Genomic DNA, 9,324 nt, shown 5'->3' on the forward strand with positions numbered 1-9,324 from the left:
TATGAAGTAACATCTTCATTTTTTCCGATACAGTTAACATGTCCACATAAAGTATGAAATTATTCTCTCATCATTTTCTCTTTTTGTCTAGCAAGCTTTTTCTTGCTAAGTTTCTTTTTTGATGGCTCCTCTTCTGTGGCTTTCGCAACAACATCCTCCTTTTCAGTCAATATTACTTCAATATGACAAGGCGAGCTCATGTAAGCTATAAAAATATTACAAATCATAATAATATGCATTTCTGTGAAATTTTTAAAGAATCAAATTCTTTTATCTATATAATGTACTTACGATTTATACGACCATGAGCTCTGTATGTCCTTCTGCGAAGGCAAGGAGCATGATTAACCTGAATATGCTCAACTACAAGACGATCTACATCAAGTCCCTTATAATCTGCATTGCTCTCTGCATTTTTCAGAAGTTGCAGCAGAAACTCTGCAGACTTTTTAGGCCAGCGACCTAAAATAATATAAATTTAAAATAATAAATTAAAAAGGCTCTGATATATAAATATAAAAGGCTATGAAAAGAATTAATAAGAGCTAGATGCAGATATTGAGCGCAACAAACTTGATTTTAAGTTCCTCTCCAATTGTTTTGGACAAACAAAATAATTTTGTTTTTACATTTATCTCTAATTATTTTATTTATTATTAAAATAATAATCTATTTATTACTAAAATAATTAGAAAAGAATTTAAGAGCAAGTTTGCTGTGCCTAGTTCTTATTAGCTCTTTTCATACCAGTTTTTGTAAATAGATTTTAGTTTAAAATTAAATTAGCTCGCAAGGATTTGATTAATCTTACACGTTGATTTAACAATAGTACACGAAGAACCTATACGTGCCTTGCGTAGTGCCAAATTGTTTGGCTTGGGCACATCTGCCGACACCACCGTTGAACCTACGGAAAGGAACACACTCCTTATGATCCGTGACGTTCTTCAAGTATTTCTGCGCCCTCCGCAGAGCCATACTTTTGATAGCACGTGCCGTCTCATGAGTGTTCTGCAACAACAAGGGACAAGAAATACCTACTGTAAACATCAAACTCTCTCTTGCGAGAGGTTATGTTTCTTTGATCAAGAGGAAACATTTACCTTGAAATGTACGCGAAGATTGGAGCCGCGTGCCTTGCAGGACTTGGTCTGGTTGACCGGTTCGTGAGAATAACGACCCATTGCGTCCTGAAATCACAGATAAAGATAGATCAGGCTGCTGTTCTCCGCGACCTGAAATATGACGGTCGCGTCACGCCGTAGAATCTCTCTCGCGATTTTCGCGTTTCGACATATATCGCGTCCAAATTGTAGCTCGGAATTTTCCATTCGAGAAATCATCTCTCCCAGGATACATATTTCGACGCCGAGCCAGATGCCGACAGATTCGAAAAACGTGACATCGTAAGGCGATACGTACCTCTTGACACCACGATTTTGAAGGGAAAGCTCGCGATCCGAAGGCTGGCGACTTCCTGTCTTCCAGGAGTACCAACTAAAAATTTGTCTCTCAAGTTGGTACTCTGCGATCGCAAAGATCGATTGGATTAAGTCGATAGCGATTATCGATTAGAATGAGATCGACGTGATCAATCAAGACAATAACAAGCAAAGATAGAAATTTCTTATGTTTCATTTTAATTAATGGTAATTTTAATATTTTATTAATTAGTAAACAGTTATGTTATATAATATATGAATGAACGTATATATATATATATATATATATATATAAATTGATTTCTTTTCTTATCGGCCTTTCAGTTCAGTTGACATTTGACGTTACTGACAATCTATTTTGGAACCAGATGCTCACATATATTTTTATTTGGATGGAATTAATTATTCTGGCGGAGCGCGAATTTTTAGAGGTAAGATAAAATGTTCTTTTTGATAAGAAAGTGAGCTTATATTTTTAGATAAATTTAAAATATATTTGGTCACATTTGAGGTTTGCGGAAGTTTCAAGAGATCTATAAATGTTTAGATATCTATATATACACTGATATCAATTACATTATAATATATATGTATATTATTCTTTCATTTCAGAATTTTAATTGGAAGACTCATGGTACGTTTCTGTTCGTAAAATGCTCCGGAATAATAAAATAGTGGTGTTATGTAATGGATTGTCTGAAATGAGTGACAAACAGGAAATGTATATAAAGACATTGGAATCTGCTGGTTATACTTGCGAATGTTTACAAACTTTGCGATTCGAATTTGTGAATATTTCAGAATTGCAAGCTTGTCTGTCAACAGTGGATAAATATAGTGGTATATATTAGTTGTATATATTATCTTTGGTATATATGATTAAAATTATACATTTTCTATATTTCGTAAATTTATATTGCAGGTCTAATATTAACTAGTCCTCGTGCAGTTGAAGCTCTTTCGCTGGCAGTAAAAGAAGACGCAAATATTCTGCATCATTGGCAACAGACACCAGCATATTGCGTAGGACCTGCAACTGATTCTCTAGCGAGAAATCGACTCAACTTACAACATTGTATCGGTAGTGAGTCTGGTAATTCAAAGAGACTGGCTGAAAGAATTATTCTTGATATAAAAAAAGGTTCAAAACCATTATTGTATCCATGCAGCGAGATTGCACGAGAAACTGTAGCGTGTGTTCTTAACGATAATGGAGTTACGATACAAAAGATTGTGGCTTACAGAACATTGGCAAGTGAGTTGTTAGAGCAAAATTTATCAAAAATACTTAGAAAATCTCCCAGCATATTTGTTTTTTTTAGTCCATCCACAGTAGAACACATTACAACACAACTTAAAAGAAATTCTTATAATATAAAAGATATAAGGGCGGTAGCGATAGGTCCTGTGACAAAACATGCATTAATTAATTCTGGTTTCGATGTATACACCACTGCAGATAAACCGGAACCAGAAGCTTTGATGCATGCGATCACGACTACTGAACATAGGGAAAATTTAATCGAAAGCCTTTGACAATAATAATTATATTTATTTCTAATAATCTCTTAATATATTGAATATTTTTTTTTATACATCATTGTCCATTTATATAAACAGTAGAATAGATGCAGATAGATGGATAGAACGTTTTAACGATCGTCAAAAATTATTTCGTATCTCGTTAAATTCAATATCTGTTACGATTTACAACATTACCAAGAAGGCACGAAATATCCGAACCAACTATCGCAGATTGATTCGCATAATAAGGCTGAGGAGGGTTTCCCCCATTATTGTATTTCATTTGAATCGCCGTTTCGTAATCGGGCGCCGGTCTGTACGATGGTAATAATGCACGTAAAGTATTTATATCCGTCGACGAAACGGATACGACAGGATACGGTGATGTCGAAAGATCGTTGTAACTTGTCCACCGCATATGACTGTCCGCGGCCCGATTATCCAGATTCACGGATACTGTTTGCTCGCTCGAATCGTTCGTATCATTATCCTGAAAAGATATATTGTCTTTAATCATACGATTAAACTGATGCATTGTATAGACAAGTGCCCATTTACGTACAAAGTAGCCATTGGATCTTTCTAGAGGACGATGCTCCTGACAATACATGTAAAATGTGTGCTGAGCTATACACAATCTCCATATATATTTCGCGTTACGCGATTCAGTAAATACAAATTGCTTCGCCTCCTCGCCCTCCAATTGGCATTCTATTCGAAACGTTTTCTTATGATTTATGACATTACTGATGTCTCTCCATCTGCAAGATATAAAATTACCTAATATGTTGCAATTATCTAATATAATTTTCAGCATGTATCTATAAAGCCATGTATACAGAGGTAAATTAACCTGTAAAATTGCGTTGTTTCTGTACTAGGTTGTGCACTAGGTTGCGTACTAGGATACACCACCATAATCCCATTGATGGAAATTCCAAGAATAACTTTATTGTTACTGTTATCCTGAAATATATTTTTTTGTAGTTGAAAAAACAAAAGCTAGAGTAATTGAGAGAAAATGTGTCACAGTATTTTTACTTTGGCAGTAAATGTTTCATTGCCATATCCTTCCAGCTGCATTACAATTGAGATATACAGCTCCTCTGCGTTAGCTTGTGTAACGTCGGTATGACTCTTGTACTGATATATCGCTGTATGTAAGAGAGAGTCTTGTCCACCTGAATCAATCTTAATCATATCCTGAATATAGAAATACAGTATGTAAAGTGTATGAAATTTATGCTAGGAGAAAATCTTCAGCCATGAAAATTTAATGTTACATTTGGAAAGAAAGTGCAGTGCTGGAGACATTCGACTGTATGTCTCTCTGGACTGTAATTTCCAAACTCGGCTTGCATAGAATAGCTTGCTAATAGACAAGCTTGTCGAGGATTACAATGTATTCTGTCTTCTAATATATCACTCTTCAATTGAAGATAATAATGATATCTAAAAAAAAGAAAGAAAATCATTTAAAATTATACTCATTTAGAGATTTACATAGCTTGAGAAGCTGATAAATACCTTGTCATTTCATCTTGAATATATTGTACATCCGTGACATAGTACATGACTCTTAGATAAAGCGTAAAGTTCTTGGCATCCTTTTCAAGTTGCCTTTTTAAAGGTTTATCCATATCCACCCAGCGCAACGCTGGGCTGCCGTGACAGTAAATGTAACGTAAGCCAAAAAATTCCGGTTGTCCCAATCCTAAACGCTGTGTCACGTTGTTCAGACATTCTTGACCGACACTGTTAATACTGAGTGTGCATTCGATAGAAGTAGCGTCTAACAATTCAACACAGATCACATACTGATTCTTGGACACAACATTGTATTGCCTGCTCTTTTTCAAATGGAACTTGAATGGCATGTTTACAGTTGCAAAATAACTGAAAAATATATAAACACATGTTATACGAACGATTTAAGATTTAAGAAGCCTAAAATAAGTGTATTAATGCCAACTGGAGGTTAAGATAAATTTTGATATTTATATATTAGATGTTACTATATATTACGCAACGAAAAGAAAAATTATATAGGCTCAATTTATAGTAAAACATCATAATAATAAATTAATAATGTATATAAAGCTGTTCAAATAACAATAGCAAGAAATTCGGAGCGAATTTTTTTCGTTGTGTACGTATATACGCGAACTCACCCAGTGTCTTAAAATATCGTACACTCATCACTGTCCTGTGTAAGCATCAGATATGCCTAATATATTCGACGAGCGTCATATGTATATAAGATAAACATGTGTATTTTGACAGCTCTATTATTTGACACTTCGCTATCTGTCAATATCAGTTTGTGGACATGGAATTTTCCTTTCGAGGTACAAAATCGTGGTATTTTTTTCACGTAGATGCACAACTTTATACGCCGATATATCTATATTCTTTATTATTTCATTTATTAATAAAATAAGAGCTTTATTTGCTTCTGTCGTTCATTCTGTGCAAACAAGTAAACAGTGAACACGGTGAGAAAGCTTGCATCGAATGAATGAGTATCGGTGCCGAGATATCGAGAAATGAAGAGAAAGGTATATATCGATACTCTCTCTCTCGCTCTGTCGGAGTAATGTCAGCTAATGTCAGTGACCATCGTGTGAAACAGCTGGTTGGCCGTTGCTGTCGGGGCGAATTCGGAAAAGCGATGACAATCCGCTATCAATAATGAGAAAGACGGATATCTGCCGTACACGCCTACCGAATGCCGATAAGGGACAGTGAATCCGCGAACAGAGACTCTCCCCAACTTTGTGTCACATGTTCCTGCACGTTCTTCGCGCGCGAGGAAAATGAGTATTCTGCGAAAGAGGTGAGACGTCGCAAAATAGATTTAATAAAGTCCGTATCCGCATTTCCCTAACGAGAGAGGGATATATATTTTGCAGATTGAGCGAATTCGACGATGTTCTTAACGCAGACGAAATAGATACCGTCAGTCTTGGCAAAATATGCTTCCATGGTACGTATGATTACAATATCTGTCTATTGTGATATTTTATATGCGAGCTTTCTCTAATAATCTCATCTTTTTTAATCCGATTGTAGGCATACCTGACGAGCCTGGTGGCTTAAGGCCTCTGTGTTGGAAGTTATTGCTGAATTACTTGCCACCGAAGAGGTCCAGTTGGCTGGAGACTCTGAAGCGCAAGAGGGAGTTGTATAACACCTTCGTTGGTAGGGGAAAGAAATGATGCTTGTACAGGATGAAAATATAATTTACAAAATGCTTGAAACTCATACATAATAATTTTATATTTGCTTCGCCTCTGCAGAAGATCTCATTGTTATGCCAGGAGAATCTAATGCGGATGACAAAGAGAGAGTTGATGTGACGTTACACGATCATCCTCTCAACTTAAATCCAGACAGTAAATGGCAAATGTACTTTAAAGATAACGAAGTTCTCCTCCAGATTGATAAAGATGTTAGGTGAATATTGAGTTATATGACTATGTGTGTATATAAAAAGCAGTTTTATTAAAAACACTGAAAGATTAATGACAAATTATATTTTTTTACAGACGGTTATGTCCAGACATATCATTTTTTCAACAAGGTACTGATTATCCGTGTCAAAAAATAGTCAGTGCTAATGGTCAGCAACGTTTACACAATAGAGTTCAACATACTGTACTGAAAAGCGCAAATGTTGAGAGAAAAGGATTAGGAGTGACCAAGGTAACAAACTATGAACAATTAAAGTTTCCATCGCCGACTTTTTATTAAATTTATTAATAGACTCTATTTTTGCTTGCCTTTACATTAATGAATGGAAAACAGCAGGTATTATAAATGATACAAATGGAGTATAATATATATGTTCTACTAAAATATATTCTCAGAAATAAGAAAATAGCAGTCTCAGAAAAAAAACCCTTTTTATTATATTTTTGTATCTCTTGTAAAGACGTTGTACACAGAGTGTATCAATGAGGTAGTTCCATAACATCCTGTAGATATGGCTCATTTGTTATCATACTATATTATACTTTATCTATTAGATAGCAGTCTCTGTCAGAAAGGCTGCAGAAGATTATGCGCCATTGGCTGAAGGCGGTGAAGCACATTGGGAAGTTTTAGAGAGAATACTCTTTTTATACGCCAAGTTGAATCCTGGCCAAGGTTATGTGCAAGGTATGAATGAAATAGTGGGACCTATATATCACGCATTTGCTTGTGATCCAGATCCAACATGGAGAAGTATGTATATCAATAACAAGAACATTGCCTAAAAACAACATTTGCTGATGATAACGAGTGTTTTTCGCTTTACAGAACACGCTGAAGCAGACACTTTCTTCTGTTTTACCAATCTAATGGCCGAAATACGTGATTTCTTTATAAAGACGTTGGATGAAGCTGAATTTGGAATTAATTCAATGATGAGTAAATTGACGAATCAAGTTAGAGCCAATGATCCCGACGTTTGGTTGCGTCTGCATCAACAAGAATTATGTCCGCAATATTACAGCTTTAGGTATTGTATATTGATGATTTTATCTTATTTACTCGCTTTTATTTTATTAGTCTCATTGTGTTATTTTTCTGTTTGGAACAAGATGGCTGACGCTTCTTCTTTCGCAAGAATTTCCTCTACCGGATGTCATGAGGATATGGGATTCCTTGTTTGCTGATGAGAATAGATTTAGTTTTCTCATACATATCTGCTGTGCCATGATTCTGTAAGTCAAAAAAATTTTATCGTATTTATAGCAATAATTTTTGTCATTCTTCAATATGCATATATTTATAAAAAAATCTTTTCTTTTTTTTTTAGATTATTAAGGGACCAGTTACTGGCTGGCGATTTTGCTGCAAATGTTAAACTGTTACAGGTAAGAATGGTGCATTTTTATATTATTATATAGGACAATATATAAAAAATAATATATTCTATATATCTAGAATTTTCCATCGATGGACATCCAAATCGTGCTCTCTAAAGCGGCTGCTTTGGCGGGCAAAACTTTATAGTTTTTGTAATGATTATTCATTTGATTAAGTCATAAATAAGCTGCGGTGATTTTTCGACATGTCGAATATTCTGATCTTTGCCTCTCCTCTTTCTGTGCTGTGCGCGATATATCGTAAAGCACACATAAATTTATATATCATCCTGAATTATTTTAGAGGAGAGTTGCAATCAAGCACACATAAATTTATATATCATCATGAATTATTTTAGAGGAGAGTTGCAATCAAAATATCAATTGAAATATAATATATAATCATGTATATAAAGATTGCCGATAGCTCGATAAAAGATACAATTTGGCATTTATGTTATGAAATAGTTAACATAGCTGTACATATGACACGCGTAATATCGGCTCACGCTCATTGAATATTGATCTAAAAAAAGCAGCATTTTTAGTGCCACATGTCAAACTTTTGATACATTCAAAATGGTGGTTTTGTACATACATAACGTTATACATTAGAGAGTAAAGAGACGGCTGAAGACTTTAAGAGATAAATTTATACAATCGATAATGTATAATCGTTTCGTAAGTAATGATAAGATTTTGATTAAGTCGAAGAGGGAATCTGATATATAAGATTTCCCCGATTATCCCACTCGACATGAATTTTGCAATAATCGTATCTCACAAGTACAGTAGATTAGTATAGTATTTGTACGCGCCATAATATTAAATTACACAGTACATTTAAGCGCGAAGATACATATTAAATTTTATAATCTTATTTTTATAATAAAAAAATGCATCGTCTTCGAATTACGTTTATAAAATAAATGGAAATGTTATTAGTTTTCCTTCGGACATGTGTCGGGACATGTTTCTTCTATCATATTCCGTCCTACGTACGTATCTCTGCGCAATTAAATTACTGTGCAAATGATCGACGACGCGACACTCGGATATCCTTCTAGAAGGATGGGAAATCAAATATGCGATATTCTTCATTTTATTCGCGAAGAGGGAATGCGCGCGCGCGCTTGATCATTATTGGATTAATAAAGCCGCCGCGCGCGTTCCCGAGCAGAATAAACCGAATTTCTGGATTTTATTTCATCTCGTCTCACTTTGCACAGAGTAGAATGATTGACCCGAACGACGGCGGGAATATTAATCAGGAAACGTTTCAGTTATTCATGCGCCGAAGCTGCTCGGGCACATTTCTATCGCGATAATGCAATAGAGACGTACGCTGAAATTGTTATCAAAGAATGACGGACTGGAAAAAAAATTAGATATATACGTACAGTTAAGAGAGAACCATATACTTTGTTATATAGCGAAATTAAAAATATAGCAAAATCAAAAATAGCGCTAAATAATATTTCTGCATATAAATAGCGTAGAAAATT

The 9,324-nt window shown here is 34.8% G+C and overlaps 4 protein-coding genes across 6 annotated transcripts; 2 read left to right on the top strand and 2 right to left on the bottom strand.

The window, feature by feature from the left end:
• On the bottom strand, nucleotides 1–1,546 carry Rpl17 (ribosomal protein L17). The gene is made up of 5 exons (XM_083044875.1): nucleotides 1,423–1,546; nucleotides 1,104–1,190; nucleotides 852–1,011; nucleotides 292–462; nucleotides 1–205 (listed from the first exon to the last, which is right to left on the bottom strand). The coding sequence occupies exons 2-5, from the start codon at nucleotides 1,182–1,184 to the stop codon at nucleotides 60–62; spliced, it is 558 nt and encodes a 185-aa protein (XP_082901001.1). The 5' UTR covers nucleotides 1,185–1,190; nucleotides 1,423–1,546; the 3' UTR covers nucleotides 1–59.
• A 38-nt stretch (nucleotides 1,547–1,584) lies between these two features.
• On the top strand, nucleotides 1,585–3,015 carry Uros1 (Uroporphyrinogen III synthase 1). Of its 2 annotated transcripts, none has more exons than XM_083044872.1 (4): nucleotides 1,585–1,649; nucleotides 1,767–1,873; nucleotides 2,055–2,282; nucleotides 2,365–3,015. In XM_083044872.1, the coding sequence occupies exons 3-4, from the start codon at nucleotides 2,096–2,098 to the stop codon at nucleotides 2,976–2,978; spliced, it is 801 nt and encodes a 266-aa protein (XP_082900998.1). In that variant the 5' UTR covers nucleotides 1,585–1,649; nucleotides 1,767–1,873; nucleotides 2,055–2,095; the 3' UTR covers nucleotides 2,979–3,015. The 2 variants fall into 2 exon arrangements, with proteins under 2 accessions (XP_082900998.1, XP_082900999.1); XM_083044873.1 differs by having other exon boundaries at nucleotides 1,611–1,649; nucleotides 1,772–1,873.
• On the bottom strand, nucleotides 2,974–5,276 carry Pez (protein tyrosine phosphatase non-receptor pez). Of its 2 annotated transcripts, none has more exons than XM_083044867.1 (7): nucleotides 5,138–5,276; nucleotides 4,494–4,862; nucleotides 4,250–4,418; nucleotides 4,008–4,169; nucleotides 3,820–3,932; nucleotides 3,529–3,727; nucleotides 2,974–3,456 (listed from the first exon to the last, which is right to left on the bottom strand). In XM_083044867.1, the coding sequence occupies exons 2-7, from the start codon at nucleotides 4,841–4,843 to the stop codon at nucleotides 3,133–3,135; spliced, it is 1,317 nt and encodes a 438-aa protein (XP_082900993.1). In that variant the 5' UTR covers nucleotides 4,844–4,862; nucleotides 5,138–5,276; the 3' UTR covers nucleotides 2,974–3,132. The 2 variants fall into 2 exon arrangements, with proteins under 2 accessions (XP_082900993.1, XP_082900994.1); XM_083044868.1 differs by lacking the exon at nucleotides 5,138–5,276 and adding an exon at nucleotides 5,080–5,127.
• Nucleotides 5,277–5,560: 284 nt separating this feature from the next.
• On the top strand, nucleotides 5,561–9,258 carry LOC145940054 (TBC1 domain family member 13). The gene is made up of 10 exons (XM_083044869.1): nucleotides 5,561–5,802; nucleotides 5,879–5,952; nucleotides 6,039–6,167; nucleotides 6,266–6,422; nucleotides 6,515–6,671; nucleotides 6,995–7,193; nucleotides 7,269–7,470; nucleotides 7,553–7,675; nucleotides 7,771–7,828; nucleotides 7,899–9,258. Exons 1-10 carry the CDS (start codon nucleotides 5,783–5,785, stop codon nucleotides 7,965–7,967), a joined length of 1,188 nt encoding a protein of 395 aa, XP_082900995.1. The 5' UTR covers nucleotides 5,561–5,782; the 3' UTR covers nucleotides 7,968–9,258.
• Nucleotides 9,259–9,324: the final 66 nt, after the last annotated feature.

This window comes from Prenolepis imparis, unplaced genomic scaffold, assembly GCF_030444845.1.
Source record: "Prenolepis imparis isolate NDT839.2.m4 unplaced genomic scaffold, iyPreImpa1.0 SCAF_8, whole genome shotgun sequence".
In the NCBI taxonomy this organism is placed as follows: domain Eukaryota; kingdom Metazoa; phylum Arthropoda; class Insecta; order Hymenoptera; family Formicidae; genus Prenolepis; species Prenolepis imparis.